This window comes from Bubalus bubalis, chromosome 18, assembly GCF_019923935.1.
Source record: "Bubalus bubalis isolate 160015118507 breed Murrah chromosome 18, NDDB_SH_1, whole genome shotgun sequence".
In the NCBI taxonomy this organism is placed as follows: domain Eukaryota; kingdom Metazoa; phylum Chordata; class Mammalia; order Artiodactyla; family Bovidae; genus Bubalus; species Bubalus bubalis.
Genome location: NC_059174.1, coordinates 49,024,286 through 49,043,898, shown reverse-complemented (window position 1 = coordinate 49,043,898; position 19,613 = coordinate 49,024,286). Strand labels below are relative to the sequence as shown.

The following is a 19,613-nucleotide window of genomic DNA, read 5'->3' as shown; positions in this document are numbered from 1 at the left end:
CATGCTGAGTGTGCAGCACACGTGGCCCCATGCTGGCTCCAGGAGGCTCAGTTCATGTCCACCCACGAGGTCACACATCCATGCTCAGCACACACCAGCTAGCGTGCATCGTACACCGAGCATTCAGCATACCCTGGCCCATGCTGGTCACCCACTGAGGGCTCAGCACACATCAGACACGTGCTGAGAGTCCAATGCACACCAAACCACACTGGCCACATGCTGAGGGCCAAGTACCCACAAAGATGTCCCCCCCAGAGGCTCATGCCAGCTGTCCCCTACCCGACACCCCACCTTGCACCACTCAGTCAGGCACAGGCTGTACAGACAAGTTATTTACTTCTTATTATGACCTTGGGCCTTCTTTGCCCTGGGAAGTGGGGTGGGCCAGGGAGGCTAGGCCCAGCATGCACCCCCACTTCTCCTTTTGGGACTGAGCCCTCCCACAGCTCGGCTGGGTCCTCTGGGGCCACAGCATCAGGCCAGTGGGGGTGGAGGTAGAGATGGGAGGCTGGGGTGGGGGTGGTTGCGAAGGGGGAGCCTGTTGGAGTCACAACGGGTCAGACAGAAGCGGGGGGCACGGGGACAGGGGATGGAGACCTGGAACACCTGGGCCTGCAGGGGCCTTGCAGGCCTGGCCTGGCCATTGGACCGGGCCTCAGAGCAGGCGACAGGCGTTGCCCACGCTGTCGGCGGCAGCGTCAAGGTCATGGCTATAAGGGGAGTCCCAGTCCCTCAGGAACACGGCCTCCAGCTGGCTCCGCAGGCCACCCCGCCCGTTCTGTGTCACCAGTAGCGAGGTGCCCGCCGTCTCGGTGAAGTAGCTGCCGGACCAGTTGGAGGTTCCTATGGGGAGTTGGGGATCCGGAGAGTCAGGGCCCATGGCGCCACCTGGACCCCCTTCCATTGCCCACGCCACCCCCCTGCCCCCCAATCATGGTGCTCCTGGAACACTTACCGATGTAGGTGGCCCGTTCAGTCACCATGTACTTGTTATGGTTGACGCGGGCATAAGGGATTCGGGCCTGGGCATCGTCCGCAGGGACCACAAAGAGTTTCTGAGAAGGGTGGGGAGATGCAGGGTGAGGACAGAGAAGCCCCTGGGTTGGGGATGGGGAGTGGAACCAGGTCTTCGGGACTGGGGACTCAGCTGCTTCCCTTCGGGCCCTGGGGATCAGAACAGGGCCCAGAGAAGTGCATGTATGCGTGCAAAGTCGCTTCAGTCGTGTCCAACTCTTTGCAATCCTATGGACCATAGCCCGCCAGGCTCCTCTGTCCTTGGGGTTCTCTAGGCAAGAATACTAGAGTAGGTTGCCATGCCCTCCTCCAGGGCATCTTCCCAACCCAGAGATCGAACCTGTGTCTCTTATGTCTCCTGCATTGGCAGGCGGGTTCCTTACCACTAGCCCAGTGTGCGAAGCCCTTCAGAGGAGCGGGTCCTCCGTAAAGACTGGCTCACACGCCACCTGTTCCCTCTAGGGTTAAAAGTGTTAGTCACTCAGTCATGTGCAACTCTTTGCGACCCCATGAACTGTTGCCTACCAGGCTCCTCTGTCCATGGAATATTCCAGGCAAGAGTACTGGAGTGGGTTGCCATTTCCTCCTCCAGGGGAATCTTTCCGACCCAGGGATCGAATCTGGGTCTCCTGCACCGCAGGCAGATTCTTCACCATAGTCCCTGAGGTCTTACCTCAGACGTCTCCCTTTCCTGAAAGTCTTCTGTGACCCTTAAGGCTGCAGCAGGAGCTTCCTCGGGGCTCCCCCTTCCTGGCCGTGACTCCTCTGCCCACGCCCTTGATTCCAACCCTGACTTGTAGTCAACCCTCCTCCGCCCCAATCAGGGCACAGCCCGCTCTGCGTCATCTCTGTCAGATGCCAGGTGAGTGCCACAGGAGCTGTGTCCCCGCACTGCCCTGCACAGGGGTTGAGGGGCGGGTCTGGGCAGGTGCTTACCACCTGGATGTCGGAGTGGGTGTGGTTGTCACGCAGGGCAGCCAGGGAGAGCAGGAAGGCCCGCATCGAGGGGTCAGAGTGTCCCCAGCAGCTGATCAGCAGGCGTACCTTGACGCCCCGCTCATAGGCAGCCCGCCGCAGCCCGTCGTCAATGGCAGGCCAGAATCTGGGGGCAGGGTACGGAGGGAGGCCTCCCCTCAGCTTTAGGGCGCCGGGCCTGGGTCCCACTGCAGCTTCGGAGAACCCCCACTTCCCAAGACCACCCCATCTCTGGCTCCCGCCCACCCCTACCCAATCCACTCATCATCTTGTCTGCTGCCCCCAGACTACCTGCTCTGAACCCTCAGACCCAATCATCCCCCCTTCCTATCCCAGATCTCAAACCCCAACCGTGCCACCCCAAACCTGAATATGCTCAGTCCCACCTCTCAAGCCCCTCACCCCATATCCCGCCTACACTCCCTGCTTCCTACCCCCAGAAACCCCACATCCTCTGCCTCGAGCCCCCAGTCCCCCCGTCTCCATACCCCTTTCCCAGTATTCACAGCCTTTCCTCTTTCCCCTTTCCCTTGTCTCAAGCACCCAGAGCCACTCTCCCTGTCGCCTCTGTCTCGCCCTGTGGTGTCCCCTCCCTCTGTCCCCTGGCCTTGGCTCCCTGCCTGCTTTCTGGGCCCCATCACTCCCTCTCCTGTCTCCTCTTCCACTCATGTGGCTTCCAGCCCTGAGCCCTGTCCACGTGCCCAGCAGTACCGGCGTGGGTGGGAGAACTCCATGGTGGGCAGGTAGTTCATGACTGCGATGTAGATGAAACTCCGGGCGTTGTCCACCACGTTGAGCAGGGCCTTCAAGTCTGGGGTGCGGCCACTCGGACACAGCGGTGGGGGTGCACTCTGGGGGGGACAAGGGGACAGTCAAGACACGTCCTTCACAGTGGACGCCAGCTGCAGACAGCCTGTCAGGACTTAGGTCCCTGTGTATCTCACTGAATGTTCAGCCTCAGTGAAGGGGAGAGATAATGACACATCCTAGCTCATAGGTGAGCAAACGGGGGCTCAGAGAGGATAAGTGATTTGCCTAAGGTCACAGAGCTGAGGAACGGAGCCAGGGTTTGAACCTATGCGGTCTGGTTCTAGAACTTAAGCTCTAACCCAGTGGTTCTTGACATGAGGTGCCTGGTCAGGCAGCAGCAGCATCACCTGGGAACTTGTTAGAAATGCAGATTCCCGGGCCTCGTTGCACAGGGCACACAGCATCAAGGTGTTGGGATGGAGCCCAGGGATCTGGTTTTAACAAGCCCTTCTGGTAATTCTAGTGCATGCTTAGACTTGAGGACCTCTGCTTTAATCTCTTAAAAATTTTTTTTTATTAGTGTATAGTTGCTTTACTCTGTTGTGCCAGTTTCTTCTGCTGCTGCTGCTGTGGCTGTTTGGTTGCTAAGTCGTGTCTGACTCTTTTTTTGATCCCATGGACTGTAGCCCGCCAGGCTCTTCTGTCCATGAAGATTCTCCAGGCAAGAATACTGGAATGGGTTGCCATGCCCTCCTCCAGGGGATCTTCCCGACCCAGGGATGGAAACTGCACCTCCTGCACTGGCAGTGAATTCTTTACCCGCTGAGCCACGGGGGAAGCCCTCTAATCACTCTTGTCCCTGACTGGCTCACAGCCCACCGCCATGGCACTCCTCATGTGCCCCTGCACCCCAGGAGCTTCACCCAGCCCCCTCCACCCTCCCAACAGGTGAGCAAACTTATGCTCTGAATGGTGGTGAGGGAAACTTTACTCCCCAGTGGGAGATCACTGGAGTAAAGGACCCCAATGAATTATGTCGCCCCATCCATGCCTTAGGGTGGCCCTTCATGATGATGCTGGGTCTGGCCAGGTGACTTGCTTGGGGGGTCCCAGGTTGGCCACCCCAACTAGTGAAAACATCAACAGCTGAAAACAGCAGTGCCTTGTCCAGAGTGGGTGCAGTCCAACAGAGCATTCTACAGTGATGAAAATGTTCTGTATCTACACTGTTCAGTACGGCAACCACTTGCTAGGTGTGGCTGCTGAGCCCTTGAAAGGGGGCTAGGGTGACTGAAGAACTGAGTTTTCAACAGCATTTCATCTTAATTGATTAAAAATGTGACATTCAGCCATAGTGGACAGTTCAACCAGGGATTGGCCTGAATGAACCCAGCCATGCTGCCTCATTAGCCCTAAGAGATTGCAAATATTATGATGCAATCATAAGATTTCTAGATGAAACCAAAGCCTAGGGAGGTTGGGACATAAGTCCCAACCTCTAAGTCTTAGGCCCCTGAGTGAGCAGGAGTGACAGCTAGTGGTCAGGACTCCATCATCCCCATCAAATCACTGGGCAGGGCTAGATGGAGGAGGTCCAGTGAGGGCATGTGGCAGGCCCCTCTTCCCTTGGACTCACCGCCAGGTAGGCCAGAGCAGGGGTTCCATTGAGGCAGATTTCCATTGGAGTCTCTTGATTGTAGCGGGTGTCGTAAGGCCGGGGCCAGGTTGACGGGATGGAGCTGCCCGCCTGGCCTAGGAACCAGTAGGCCTCGAAGATCTTGGTCAGGTCTCGAGCTAGGCAGCTGCAGTTGTACATGACCACACCCAGCTCCTTGACCTGCGGGAGCACAGTGCTGAGCCCCAGGGTGGTGGCCTGGTGCGGGCAGGTGACATGGACGCCTGCAGCCCCTCCTCCTGCCTCCACCAAGTCCCCCTTCCTGCCCCTTGCCCTTCTGTCTCCCCCTCCTTCTGCCCCTACTTCCCTCTTTCTGCCCCTTAGCCCCCATCCTCCTTCCCCCAGCTAAAGCCCTGAGATGGACATGATCTTGACTCAAGACTAAAATCTGAAGTTTTGGTGAAAGTCAGTTATTCCAAAGCTCCTGGTTTCCTGAACCTTTGCGGCTTCTACCTTCTACTGAGCTCCTGCTCAGTCTTAGGTCTCCACTGAGGGTTTCCTCCTCCAGGAATCCTGCCTTGACTGCCCAGCCTGTGTCAGGCATTCCTTAGGCTCTTAAGGTCCCTTGGGCCTCCCTCATCACTTTCCCTGGTGACAAACCTGTCTCCCCATTGGACTGGGAGGACAGGCACCAGGGATGTCTCAGCCATGGCTGTATTTTCTGTGTTTTCCCACAGAGTCGGTGGGATTACGGGCTTCTGCTTAGTCACTCAGTTGTGTCCGACTCTTTGCAACCCCACAGACTGTAGCCCGCCATGCTCGGCTCTTCTGTCCATGGGGACTCTCCAGGCAAGAATACTGCAGTGCGTTGCCATGCCCTCCTCCAGGGGATCTTCCCAATGCAGGAATCGAACCTAGGTCTCCTGAATTGCAGGCAGATTCTTTACTGACTAAGCTACCAGGGAAGCCCAAGAATACTGGAGTATGGAGCCTATCCCTTCTCCAAGGGATCTTTCCGACCCAGGAATTGAACCGGGGTCTCCTGCACTGCAGGCAGACTCTTTACCAGCTGAGCTACCAGTGAAACCCAGTTAGGGGCTTGCACAGTATCTATTTGTTGAAGACATGATCACTGCCTCAGCTATACCCCTTTCCCATCTCATGCTCATTCCTGCAGCTCCTCCAGGTAGCAGATTAACTGTCACCTCCTTTGGGAGATTTTCCTTGATACCCCAGGTTGGGTCCCCCATCCTGACCCTCTACTTGTGCTTCTCCCCATCTCCCATCTCAGCCTTGACCCTGTTGGGTTGACACCGCCTGGTGACAGGCCCGTCTCCACCCTGGACCACGAGTTCCAAGAGGCCTATCTGTTGCCATCACGTTCTCAGCGTCAGAACAGGGCTGGGCTTAGAGCAGGCTCTCCGGAAGTGAGTAGTGAAGGTCATGTGGGTGGACAGGGCCTTGGATGCCGTATAAAGGGGCTGGCAGGTGCCATCAGGGATCAGAGGGGCTTCCATGAGCAAGGGGAGGGTGGTGGAGGGCGGGACTGGGGTATGCTTCAGGAGGGCTGGTAAGAGGAGGTGGGGTACGGTTGGAGGCTGGGAGCCCCACGAGGCAGGGAGTGACCTAGAAGGGCAGTGGGCAGGGCTCAGGCAGACCTGGGTCAGGGAGCGCCAATCCATGTTGGCACTGCCGAGGTAGAAGTGGGTCTGGTCCACCACCCAGAACTTGGTGTGCAGGACGCCATGGGTCAGCTTCTGCATGTCCACCATGCGGACCTGGGCACCTGGACCGACAGGGGTGGAGGTCAGGAGCTGGCTTGGGGAGCTCCAGACCCAGCCCACCCCCAGTGGCCCTCTAGCTCACCGCTCTGTAGCAGCGCCTGCAGGTCTGCCTGAGGCTGGGGCCCATTGGGCTTGCTCACAGCAATGCGGACCTTCACACCTCGGGGTGCCAGAGTCTGCAGCTGCCGGAGGACCTCCTCGCCCTGGAGGGAGGAGACAGCTTCTGAGGGGATGGATCAGCTGGCTCTCGAGCCCCATGGAGCACCCCACGGAGTCATTTTGAGATTAGGCTTCTAGATCTGATCAGGCTTTACATTAATACAGTTAGGAAAAGCTTTACAGGTTAAGAAGTTAAAACCTTACTTTATCTGTTTTATTTATTGTTTTGGTTGTGCTGTGCAGCATGAGGGATCCTAGTTCTTCAACGAGGGATCGAACCCATGCCCCCTATATTCAGAACACGGAGTCTTAACCACTGGACCAACAGTCCGGAAGTGTCTATCTATTTTAATACCTGGCTGCTCTGAGCCCTGTTAGGGCCTCCCTGCCATTCCTGCCCTTCACAGGTCCTTCCCAAGACCCTGACCCGGTAGTTATCCACGCCTGACACAGCAGGGGTCTCTAGGCACCTTGCAGAATGTTAAAGGCACAGCGCAGACTTGGGAGTCTGGGAAGACCTAGGTAAGGCTTGATGATGCTCATAACAGTAACAGCCAATGATTCCCTTGTCTCTACTGTGAGCCAGGCCCCTTCTGAGCCCCTTTATACCCGAACTCTGAATTCTCACAGCTGTCATTGGTAAGGCAAGTCTGAGTTTATCCCAAAGTGCAGACGAAGAAACGGAGCGTTGGAGAAATCAACAAGAAAGCAGGATTTGAACTCAGACCGTCTGCCTTCTATGTCTGTGCTTTGTGCTTTGAATCACTCCAGTAGGAACCAGCAGGGCATGGAAGCTCATACCTTTTTTTTTAAGCTTGAAGGATCTTAGTTCCCTGATCAGGGATTGAACTCGCACCCTTGGCAGTGAACGCTCAGAGCCCTAACCACTGGACTACCGGGGAATTTCCAGCTCATATAATTTTTAACTGTTGTGCATTTTTTCCAGGCACTGTTTAATGATCCCCACAATTTTAATACATTTAAAGTCTACCTCTGACAAAGAGTGGCAGCAGGGAAAAGGAAGAAGAGCGACAAATTCACTACGTCTTTCAAAGAAGGGCTTAGCCACCTAGGCTGTTCCTTTTCAAATCTTGGAGTTTTATGCTTTTTAAGTTTGCCTGCAGACCCTAACAAGGCTATCACAGTAAATGCTTATAAAGGGCTGACTCTTGTCAGGCACTGCTCTCATTGGCTGGGATCAGCCCGTTTCATCTTCACAAGAGGTGAACACTAGATAATGGCCCCATTCTACAGATGAAGAAAATGAAGACTGCAAGATGAGGTGACCTGCCTGAGGTCACAGAGCTGGCACGCAGAAGCCTGGCTTGAGGCTGGGCTGGTACTCAGTCCATGTTTCCATTTCTTTGTGTGACAGGCTCAGGGAAGGAAGCTTGTGGGTGAGCAATATCTGCTAGCCTAATCCCTCGTAACCGAACCCATGCCCTGACATTCAGAGGCCTCCAGATGACCGTGACAAAACACCCCCAGTCCCGCAGGCCATGTGAAGACAGTTGCTTCCAAACACTTTTGTCCAACCCACTACGTGAGACATGCCAGTCTGTCTCCTGGGCTGGAGGGAAACCCCTTTCATTTCCCTGCCTCTGATGCCTCCCACCACCCCTGCTGCCAGCCAGGGCCCAGGTTGCCAGGTACCTGCTGAGCAGAGGCTTCCTGAGTGTGGGTGTCATTGTTGGTGAGAGTCCAGTAGAAGGAGGCAATGTCCAGGCTGCTGTGGGCACCAGCGAGCAGGCCCAGCCAGGCCTGGCTGGTGGAGGGGTTGCTCGTGGAGGCATTGGGGAAGTCCAGGCCCTCGGGAATGCTCTCCACCAGCACTGCTCTGGGTGGGGAGGTGGGGAGGGAGGGAGGCAGAATCAGCCATGGTGGGCTAGACTGTGAGTGCTCACTTGTCTGCCCACAGAGGATGGAAGACTATATGTATTCGTGTGTGTCTGTACTCGTGATTCTCTGTGTGTCTGCATTTGTCTCTCCAGATTTGTGGAAGGTTGTGGATGTGTGTGTGTGTGTGTGTGTGTGTGTGTCTGTCCATGGATGTGGATAGAAGATGCCATGTGTGTCTATGTATGCCTGTCTGTTCACAGAGGCATAGAAGATGACGACGCTGTGGTTACCATGGCAACAGTGTGGGAGAAGCAGGTGGGCACATAGGGAAGAACTGTGACGGTCCACTTGGGAGTGTCTGCCCCCCCTTTTTCTGCCTTGAACACTGGGTGCAGGCCCTGCGTAGTGCATGTTGAAGTGTCCCTGGCCTGGCAGGGCCCCTCCCCCCACCATCCCAGGCACCCACGCCCCCCTCCACTTACTCGCAAGGGTCATAGCAGGGGGCTGGGCGCTGATTGGGCCCAAAGAGATGCAAGTCGCCGTATTCCCATAGAAACAGCTGAGTCATCAGGGCACCGAAGCCCACAACCGCCAGGATAAGGACCAGAAGGACCCAACGAGCTTTCTGCGGGGGAGGAGGAGGCGAGCAGTCAGCCCAAGGAGGGCAGCCCAGCCCACAGCCTCCAGAGACAGACTGAGGGTGGAGAGGGGCACCTACCTTTTCTGCAGCTTTCCATGCCTCGATCTCATTCATGGGCAGTTCGTTGGCAGGTTCCTCAGCAGGCACCTTCAGCTGGGGCACACGGATGGGGGTGGTGGTGACGGGTCAGCTCAGCAGGGCCCCCACCCTCTCCTGATCCGGGCCCTCGTCCCCTGTTCCCCCATCCACCTACCTCCTGGTACATCAGTTTAGGCTTCATCGTGCTGGCAGTCAGGGGTTATACAGCTCCCAGGTGCAAAAGTGGGTGTGTCAGGGTCTCCAAACTGCGGGGACCAGAAGCTGGCACCGTGTTGGGTGTTCTAGGCTTTTGGGGGACATCACAGAAAACGGATCAGCCTCGGGCTCACGGGACTCACTGGATCGCCTTGTCTGTGATCACGGGGGCTACTGGCACTGCGCCCGCCACCCCTAAAGGAGGAAGCTGACTGCTGGTCAGTAGGGATTTCGAAATCCCTCAAAGTCCAACCGCTCTGCCTTCCTCCTATCCCTCTGGGGTGCCCACCCTGCCCCCCTGAGCGCCCACCCTGCCTGTCATCAGCACCGGCACTGCTCCCCATTTAGCACCTTCCCTTCTCTGAGCCCTATCCTACACATTCCCAAAATGACAGCTCCGGATTGGGTCAGCGGAGCCCTAAATATTTTTGTGCCTGGCTTTTCCCAGCCCCGGGATTTACCCTGAAGTCATTTTCCAGGTAGCTCCTTTAACCTTACACTCAGGTAACCACTAGCCAGCTCAGGCCAGGAGCCCAAGACCATCGGGGCCTCCCTCTCAGCTCCCATCCCATCCCCCCAATCATCCTCCCCTACCGTACCCCAGAGGGGCCTCGGCCTTACTCGGCAGACAGCTGCTGCTACCTCCACGGGGCCCCAGCTTCTGCCCCAACAGGCTGAGCAGGGGCGGGAGGGAGGAGGGGGCGGGGCCCAACGGGGCTCCGCCCTCTGCAGCGGGGAGTCTGCGCAGTGAGCGCGCCGGTCCCGGCTCACCGCAGGGAGAGGGGGGGCCGGCCCCCCAGATACGGTCTAGCCAACCTGGCGGGGGTGGAGAAAAAGCACAGGTCTGAGCGATTGCTTTGCTACGCTCTATCCTAGAGCACCCCCCCAATATGGGCTAGGGAGGACTCAGGTAAAGAGAAAAAATAGACCCCCCCCATCTTTTCTCGGCTCTAAACCCTGTGAATATATTTGTACCGTGGGCATGTATTACCTAGTCAAAAATAAATACATAAATAAGACTAATGATTTTTAAAATTATAAAATAAAATGGAATGACCAAGGCTGAACAACATGATTTAGGGATGTAGCCATAAAATCAAAAGACGTAGCCCATGCTATGGGAGGGGAAGAGCGCGGGGTGTGCGATAAGGGGATGGTTGGTTTTCTGTTGTAGTCTGTATTGCAGTCTCTATTTGATTTTTTAAAAAGGCCAACTGATATTTTGATAGGGATTTAAAAAATGTTTCTTAACCAGTGTGTGTGTGTGGGGGGGGGGTGGCTGGGGGGGAATGGATATATGTATATGTGTGACCGAGTGCCTTCCCTGCTCACCTGAAACTACCACAACATGGTTAATTGACTATATCCCAATACAAAATGTTTCTGGTGTTAAAAAAAAAAAAAAATCCAGGCTCCAGCTGAAGGGATAAGGAGGGTTTCCCATCTACTATCTCATATCTCCGAAGCAGAATTTAAGGCCACAGCTGGAGAAATAAGTTGGAGGGATTCCCCCTTTCCCGCCCACCTCTCTCAATGAAAGAGGGGCAGGACCCCCTTTCCCCTACCCAGGCAGGAAGTGCACAAAGGTAGAGAAGGGTTATTATTGAAAGAAGCAACAGCGTCAGAAGTGGTTGCCTTGACAACAAGATTTGGGGGTGCGTCAGGATCGCTTTTTATCCTACGCCTATTTTCTTTTTTAAAATCGTGAAATATGAGCGACTTACAGAAGAGAAAAATATCTCTGTGCGGGTTAAAAAAATAATTATAAAGCGAACACAGGTGTTGCCGCGTCCCAGGTTTTGTCACGTTTTTAAAAATTCATTCCACGCATTAATGTGATTTTAAAAAACAGAAGAAAATTCCAAAAGGGAGTTTGGTTCACCACTCACCGCAAGATCCAGACTAGATCTGAAAGGATAATTTGAAAACCCCTTCCCCCTCAACGTCTGATCCCAGTTTGGTTAAAGGCAGAAGAGCACAAGTAGGGATTCCCCCACCCCCACCCCCACCCCATCACAGGGAGCCAGCCAAAAAGGGGATGGAGCCAGCAAGGAATAGCAACAGATCAAGCTTATCTGATCTCCGTAGGTCACCAAGAGAAGCAGAAGGTAACAGTCTTCGATAAGGCTGACCGCAGGGTGCAAGGGTGGGGGAGGGTAGGCATGGCGCAGAAAACAAGTTTGCCTTTTATTTGCAAAGCCCTTGGTGAGAAATGCTTTATTTAAGACTGTGTGGTTGGAACAGAAGGTGAGGTGAAATTAGGGAAGCTAGTAGTAGTATTAGTTGCTCATTTGTGTCCGACTCTTTGCGACCCCACCGACTGTAGCCCTCCGAGGTTCCCTGTTCACGGGATTCTCCAGGCAAGGATACCGGAGTGGGTTGCCATTCCCTTCTCCAGGAGGGAAGCTAAGATCAACGGAAACAAAACTGGGGAAAGGTAGGGCTGGAAGATGTGAGGGATGGCGCACAGCACGGTGAGGCAGGGGAACTGGGGTGGCCGCTGATAAACCAAAATTAGGAAGAAAATAGACTCGATGGACATGAGTTTGAGCAAGCTCTGGGAGTTGGTGATGGACAGGGAAGTCTGGCATGCTGCAGTCGGTGGGGTTGTAGAGTCTGATGTGATTGAGCGACTGAACTGAAGACGCCTTTTATTCAGTTTGTTAGCAATCTTTTGGCTTTCAAATTGTGCCGTGATGACAAGTCTTTACTGATGGGTTGAATTTTGACTCGCTATATTTTTATCAAAGCAAACGCACCTAGCGTACTTAAAAAGAAAACCAGTACTGGAGAGGTGGTGTAGGTTGCATTAGACTGGTGAGGCAGTCAACACTTGTGGCATCCGGAGCCAGATAACCTGATCTTAATATGAACCTCAGTATGTATGCGATTATTTGATTTCAGAGAACTGACAACGCATCTGTGCCTTAGTGTCCCCATCTGCAAAATGGGCAAAGTAACAATACCACCTACTTTTCACAAGGCTGTTCATTAATTTTGCACACCTTTATTGTGCACCAGGTATTGTTTTAAGCACTGGGGAGATCACTGTGAACAAAATAGACTTGAAGACAGACAAAAAAAAAAAAAGTAAATTATGTTAGAAGGTAATATATGCTATAGAGACTCAGGGAAGAGGGATGGGGTTGGGGTGGGGGTGGGATTACTTGCATTTGAAAATAAGGAGGACAAGGAAGGCTGCACAGAGAAGGGGATACCTGAGAAAAAAACTTCAAGGAGGGGAGGAAGAGAGCTACAGAACAGTATTCTAAGCACAGAGAACAGCCAGTGCAAAGGCCCTGAGGCAGGAGTATGCCTGTGGGGATATAGAAGAGCAAGCAGGCATGTATCTGTAGTGGAATGGCAGTGAGGGGAGGGAGAGGAGGTGAATCAGAGGTCACAGGACCAGATTATGCAGAGCTACCTGGACTGTGGCAAGAATGGGGCCAAGGGTAGGTTCTGGGCAGAGGAGGAAATATGATCTCCTCTGGGGGTGAGTGAGTTGAATGAGTTGAATGGTGGCCTCAAAACTGGTAAGTTGGATGTGGTCATCACTCCTGGAACTTGTGAATGTGACCTTATTCAGTGGACCTGGAGTCTCATTATATATATTAGCATATGACACACTCAGAGGCGCCATGACACTTCCAAAGCCGGCCCAGGCCCAAAAGTGGGTGGTGGCCCAATTCCTGGAAATCTCACCATCCTTTCTCCAAGATAGTTAGAACAATCCTTCTACTCATTAGCCTATGAAATTACCCAGCCCAGGGACTTCCCTGCTGGTCCAGTGATTATAATAAGACTCAGCACTTCCACTGCAGGGGGCATGGGTTTGATCCCTGATGGGGGAACTAAGATTCTTCATGCTGCCCAGTGCAGCCAAAAAAACAAAGAAATTACTCATCCCATAAAAATTAACCACTCCCTATTTCAGGGACTCTTGCCTTCTGAGATGGCCCACACTCTGTGGAGCGTGTTTCTCCCAGGGCCGTTCTTGCTTCTTGAGATGAACCACATCCTGTCTATGGAATGTGTCTCTCTCTAAATAAATCCACTTTTCACCTATCACTTTGTCCCTCACTGAATTCTTTCTGTGCTGAGACGTAAAGAACCTAAGCTTCATTAAATCCTGAGACCAGGTGTGTGATTTAGATGAAAAGAAAGTGGGTTTCAGTCCCAGTTTGGGTTTTGGCTGTGTTTTGAGTCCCAGCCTGTAGGACTGAAATGTGCAGTTTCACCAGCCCATTGAATATCTCCCTGTCCCCTTGGCGTGTGCCTTGCCTGACCCTGAGTGTGACACCATAGCCCAGGGACAAGGAGGAAGCAAAACCCACTGGGCCTGAGACCTGTGTTGGGTCACAGTTCCCTAAACACCCCCACCCCTGGTGAGGGTGGGAGACTTGATCCCCCTTCCATAGAAGTGCTCTGAACTGATGAATCCAGGGTTCAAATCCCACCTCTGTCATTTTTTTTCAGAAATTTTCTTATATATAAATAAATCAATATGCGGCTGCATCAGGGCTTAGTTGCAGCACGTGGGATCTTTAGTTGTGGCATGTGGGATCTAGTTCCCTGACTAGGGCTTGAATCCGGGTCCCTCCTGCTTTGGGAGCGTGGACTCTTAGCCACTGGACAGCCAGAAGCCCTCTGTCACTTTCATACTCAGTGACATTGGAAACAGGGCTTTATTTCTCTGAACCCTGCTGGCCTCATTCATAAAAAGAGGATTGGGACTTCCTTAGCCCACTCCATGTTCTTGCCTGGAGAATCCCAGGAATGGGAGCCTGGTGGGCTGCCGTCTATGGGGTCGCACAGAGTCGGACACGACTGAAGTGACTTAGCAGCAGCAGCGGTTCCGTAAAGACTCTGTGCTTCCACTGTATGGCGTGCAGGTTCGATCCCCAGTTGGGGAACTAAGGTCCCGTATACCACGTGACATGGTCAGGAAAATAAAAAAAGGATCACTTTATGCCTGTCTGGGGAGTGGTGGCTGCTTTAAGAGGGTGGGCCTTACAGTCCCCAAGCCCTTGATTCATATCTCAGCTCTGTGCTTTACCTGGAGAAGAGACTACCTTTTCTGAGCCTCACTTGCATTCTTCAGAACACTGGGGAGACTAATATACCAACATGACATTTGCTGGGCAGAGTCAATGAAACCCATCCACAACAGTCACTTCACACAGATACAAGCTGGCTGGTGAGTTGTGTCCCCTAATACCCTGAACACACTACTTATCACAGATAAACTTATATATGTGTCCCTTGAAAAGCTAAGTCTATGTCTGATTTATTCCTCTACCCACCAACTGCCCAGCACATTGTAAATGTTTATTTTTCTTCTGAAAACAGAAGAAAAGAGCAGTAGAAGGGAGAAAAGACTTTAGATGTTGCTTTACGATTCAGTGACACTGAATTCCTACACCATGATCAGTAGCTTGTGTTCTGAGCCTGGGGCAATAGGGTAGGTACAGATAGTAGCGCTTCAGCCTGAGGGTAAAATTCAGGGTGGGCCACTTAGCTGCTGAAGCACATCTGAAGCACTGGACAGGCCATACCTTAGGAAACATTTACAAACCTAGGGACCTTCTGCATGGTTCAAAACAGACCAGTTCTTGGGTTTAAAGGGGCCAATTTTCATTTGATTGTGCAGACCCCTTTGGACCGACCGCACAGTCGTCTGTGGTCAAGTCTACAGAAAACAGTACGGAGCACTGGTTTTGTAAACGTTTTTGTTTTTAGAGGTAGATCCTTTGTTTCAAAGGACCCCAGAAGGTGCCCCTTCCAGGGATAGAAGATGCTTGGTCTGAAAAACAAATCAGTAAAAAAAAAAAAAGGCATACACGAACCACCCCAACCCACCCCTGCCACCATGAATGGTGAATACTTGGGAACTGGAACTCAAAAGCTGTCCCATCCCTACTCAACCCCGCTCTGTGGCTGCCCACTGCCTTCAGGACAAAGTGCAACTGTCTTATGATGCCCTCCTGGGCTCTCCAGGGACAGTGCCTGTGGACCTTCCCCATCTGACAGTTTCAGTTCCTCTGACTCCAAAGCTGTCTCTGACTCGTATCTCCTCCCTTAACTTCAGCTCTGCAAGTCCCATGGCCTCCTAGATACCTCCACCCAGGTGTCCCTAAGCCCCTTATACCCATGTCTCCAACTGTCCTTAGCATCTCTCCCTAACCTGCCCCTCCCCTGGGTCCCCATTCCCAGGAGAGCTGTCCTACCCAGCCTTCTGGTCTCGGCCTGTGTTCCACCTTCCCCAGAAAGCCCTGATGCCCCCAGAGTCCTGGGTCCCCCATAACTTATCCACTTGGCCTCCCAAGAGTGTCTCCCACCCACCCTTTTCACCTCCCCTCCAAGGCCATGAACTGGCCTCTCTCACCTGGGTCCCCATTCCAGCCGCTTCCTGTGGCTCCCAGCCTCCACTCAAACACTTCTAATTTCCCCTCCGATCTGAGTCTGACTCGCCCCTCACCTGCTCAAATACTCTGTGGCCCTCCAGTGTGCACAGGATAAAGTCTCAGCTTCTTACTGTGGCTCCCAGAGCCCTTTCCTTAATAACCTTTTGGGCTTATGCTTGTACCATTCTCCATGGCCCAGTCATATTTAATATCTTTCAGTTCCTCGAAATGAAACCACACATTTACCACCAAACCTGCCCACAGCTGCCCCTCCTGCCTAGCATACTTTTCTCTCTTCAGGTTGCTCACCTCTATCAGCTTATGTACCGCCTCCTCCAGGAAGCCCTCCCTGACCCCCTGGCTGGTCCAGTCATCCTCCATGGGACTGGCAGTCCCCTGGGCTTACCAATCCTAGCCTGGACCCCTCTGCCTGTGCTTCTCCCAACCTGGCCCTGACCACTGGACTGTCACTACCTGATGATGGGTCCAGAAATCCACGAGGGGAGGGCTGGGCTGGCTGTCACTGCTGTGTCACCCAGCACAGGGACAGTATATGGCAGATGCTCAGTGGCCAGTTCATCCATCTATTCATTCAACTAGTATTTATTCAACTATTGCTGACAAGCCCTGTCTAGAAATGGGAGATGCAGCACAGAAAAACCGAGGAAAAAAAAAAATCCTTAGGAAGGAAGAAATTCTTTTGAGGGAGTGAGACAATAGATCAATGAGTGAAACCTACACTATGTACCTGGGAGAATAAGAAAACACGGGAGGGGTGCTGTGGCATCGCCGTGAAAGTGGTCGACATCGCCATTCAAACAAACAACAGGGACTTCCCACGGTTGAGATGCCATACTTCCAACACAGAGGGCACAGGTTCGGTCCCTGGTCAGGGAACGAATATCCCACAGGCTGTGTAGCCCCCAAACCCTCCCCCTCAAATCAAACAAATGAAAAAAAAAAAAAAACATCTGGGGGAAAAAAGCATTATTATCCCTGTTTTTCAGATGAGACAGGGCTCAGGGAAATCACTGCCCAGGTCACACAGGGTTGGTTTGTCGGCTGGGAATCTGATCCCAGAGCTCAGTTCTGTTCCAGGGCACTATACTGTCAAACCAACTCACAAACACAAAATAAGGCGGAATGTCTTTTCCTTGCTACCCTCCGGGAGGTCTGTGGCTGTGGAAGGGTAGGATACGGGAGAGATAGTGGGGATCCTTATGTTTATTGAACCAGGCACTGCTCAAAACACTATATATACAATCCTCACAACAGCGTTTTTGTTTTGTTTTAGCCTAACTTCCCCCAGGTGACTCTGTGGTAAAGAATCCTCCTGCCAATGCAGGAGACACAGGAGACGCAGGTTCCATCCCCGGGTTGGGAAGATCCCCTGGAGTAGGAAATGGCAACCCACTCCAGTATTCTTGCCTGGAGGATCCCATGGACAGAGGAGCCTGGCGGGCTACAGTCCATGGGGTTGCAAAGAGTCAGACACGACTTAGGGGCTCACCAACAACAAACAGATAAGGGAACTAAAGACCTAGAGCGGTTTAGTCATTGGCATAAAGGGACAAAGCCAGGAAGCCAGGATTTGAGCCCAAGCTCCCTAGGGTGCTTGGTAGACAGCCCCCTCTCCTGCTGTCTAATATCTGTAGACCTGTGGTTTCCTCCCTCCCTCCCAAACAGCCTCTCAAAACCTCTACCGACACCCTCCTTCTCCCTCCCCTCAATCTTTGAGAAGGACACTGGAAACTTTCTCCAAGTATAAAGGATATGAGTGCAGCTTTAAAAAAGGACTTCAGTTGTTCTTCCAACCAGGCTGCTCTTGCCAGTCCATCCTTGGTAGAAGTTCTCCAGCTGCTGCTGTGGCTTCATGTCACATCTGACCACAACCGTCCTCTCTTCCAAACCCACCTCACTCAGAGTAAAGCCCAAGTCTTCTCCACGGCCCGTGAGACCCCCCGCTGACTCCCCCATCGCCCCGCTGACTTCATCCCCCATCCCTCTCCTCCCTCACTGGCCTCCCCGTTACCCTGACCGATGCCGTGTAGGCTCCTACCTCAGGGCCTTTGCATGTGCTGTTCCCTCTGCCTAGAATGGGGCTACCTTGGTGTCTTAGGCAGTAAAGAATCTGCCTTCAAGGTGGGAGACCTGGGTTCAATCCCTGGGTTGGGAAGAGCCCCTGGAGAAGGGCATGACTACCCACTCCAGTATTCTTCCTTGGAGAATTCCATGGACACAGGCGCCTGGCTGGCTACAGTCCATGGGGTCACAGAGTGGGACACGACTGAGCGACTAACACTTTTACTTTCTGCCTAGAATGCTGTTCTTCCCTCAGAGAGCCATGTCACTCTCTCCCCCTCTTCAAGTCTTTGTTCAAATGTCACCAGGTCACCCTACTTAAAACTACAGTCTCTGCATTCCCTATCCCCCCAATATATCATATCGTCTACTTACCCGTTTGTGTATTGTCTCTGGCCCATTGCTATTAATAGACTGTAAACTCCATGAGGCCAGGGAATCTGTTTTGTTCACTCATGTGTCCGCATGCCTAGGACAGTCTTGGGCATGTAGAACATGCTTAACAAATATCGATTGAATTAATAACTTGTATTTGCATTCCCATATTACAGATGTAGTAACTGAGGCACTGGGACCTTAAGCCACCTGCCCAAGCTCATGCAGCTATTTAAGTACTAAACAATAAAACCAAGATTGGCACCTGGGGGGGTCCAGTCCCTGGCACACACTGTAATGACTGTCCTTAGCCACGCTAAGGCAAGCTGAGTGACTAAGATATTCGCCTCTTCACTTGAGGATTTAGGGTTGCTGAGGTTTGATGGTGTGGTGAGACCTGCCTCCTCTCTCTGTACCCCTGATTTTATGAGTCAAGGGAGGGTTGGGTATTAGCTACCTAGAGTCTTCCTCCCACCAAGCCCTGCCGGACTCCTGCTATGGGCTAAGTGCTCTCAATTTGGGGGTGGGAAATCAGTCTGTCCACCAAGGTAAAGAGGGATGGATTAATATTGACATGAGCAAGGTTCTTAATGGCTGATGGGCCACCCTCCCAGGTGTGGTGACGTGGCGGAGGGGAGGACAGCTTGGAGACTGTGACGTGGGGCAGCAGGGGCTGGCTGCTGCAGCAGAACTTGTCAGGATAGAGAGAGTGTGACAACCTGGGAATGATGAGGGTAGCTGGGGGGAGGGGAAGAGTGGCAAGGAGGAGGGGATGAAGGTGACTGGATGAGGGTGAGGGTGAGATGAGTGATCGTATTAGCCACATCGAGCTGGGCATGTCACCAGAATAAACTCGCAGGACCCTCACTCTCATCCCTGACATAGGTGTCCCTGTGTGGGTTTTACAAATGAGGAAGCTAAATTTGCAAAGGTGTGATGAGATGGTCAAGGTTACCCAGAGGTTTAGAGATGGAGCCAGAATAACGGGCTCTAGTACCTGGTATGTGAGAGGTGACACGGGGAAAATGACAGAGACATGAAGAGAGAGAGAAAAAAAAAACTCCTAATGGGAAAACACTAGAAGCATTAGGCACGGACAGTGACTGTCAGAGAAGCAAAGGTGACAGGGGAGCGACGGAGGCATAAAGGATGAGAAAGAAGGGAAACCTGAGTGCGATTTACCAAGGGGACAGGAGGCGTGCGAAGGTGACATGGGGGTATGATGACGATTTATGAGAAGGACTTTGTAAAAGAGTAGCAGCAACAAAAGAGATGTGTAGGCGACAGGAGAAGGAGACACGACAGGCGAGACATTTGGTGGCCATGGAACTTAAAAAGAACGAAATCTTGTTAAGGGGCTTGATGGCGACATTAGGAGAGTGGTGGAAACACAAGGGAGTGATAACGATTCAAGCAGGATGCAACATAACGGGAGGAACGGAGACATAAAGGGACAGAGGACGATATGAGAGAAGAAATGCATTATAGAGGAAGGACAACATAAAGGCAGCCGAGGCGCCGCGCCCCCAGACCGCACATTACCTGCACTCCACGTTTCCCACTCCGGGACCCAGCCCCGCTGGTACCTTCTAGGCTGGAGCCCCGCGCGCCCCCGCCCCCAACCCGCCGCGCGCAGGCGCACTCCGGCTGGACTGCGGACCCGCGGGGGCCAAGCAATG

The 19,613-nt window shown here is 53.0% G+C and overlaps 2 protein-coding genes across 4 annotated transcripts in view; one reads left to right on the top strand and one right to left on the bottom strand.

Moving 5' to 3' along the window:
- The window catches only part of HIPK4 (homeodomain interacting protein kinase 4), a 16,920-nt gene extending 8,961 nt beyond the window's left edge, over nucleotides 1–7,959 (top strand). Inside the window, exons 4-5 of the transcript XR_006546470.2 lie at nucleotides 3,429–3,690; nucleotides 5,649–7,959. The gene's annotated coding sequence lies outside the window, so the exon portion shown is untranslated. The remainder of the gene's footprint in view (nucleotides 1–3,428; nucleotides 3,691–5,648) is intronic.
- PLD3 (phospholipase D family member 3) lies at nucleotides 323–19,613 on the bottom strand. 3 transcript variants are annotated; one of them, XM_006050052.4, is made up of 13 exons: nucleotides 19,477–19,613; nucleotides 9,673–9,889; nucleotides 9,033–9,164; nucleotides 8,858–8,932; nucleotides 8,622–8,764; nucleotides 7,954–8,137; nucleotides 6,224–6,344; nucleotides 6,016–6,143; nucleotides 4,379–4,579; nucleotides 2,704–2,843; nucleotides 1,954–2,119; nucleotides 959–1,058; nucleotides 323–846 (listed from the first exon to the last, which is right to left on the bottom strand). In XM_006050052.4, the coding sequence occupies exons 3-13, from the start codon at nucleotides 9,057–9,059 to the stop codon at nucleotides 659–661; spliced, it is 1,473 nt and encodes a 490-aa protein (XP_006050114.1). In that variant the 5' UTR covers nucleotides 9,060–9,164; nucleotides 9,673–9,889; nucleotides 19,477–19,613; the 3' UTR covers nucleotides 323–658. The 3 variants fall into 3 exon arrangements, with proteins under 3 accessions (XP_006050114.1, XP_006050115.1, XP_006050116.1); XM_006050053.4 differs by having other exon boundaries at nucleotides 9,695–9,889; XM_006050054.4 differs by lacking the exon at nucleotides 9,673–9,889.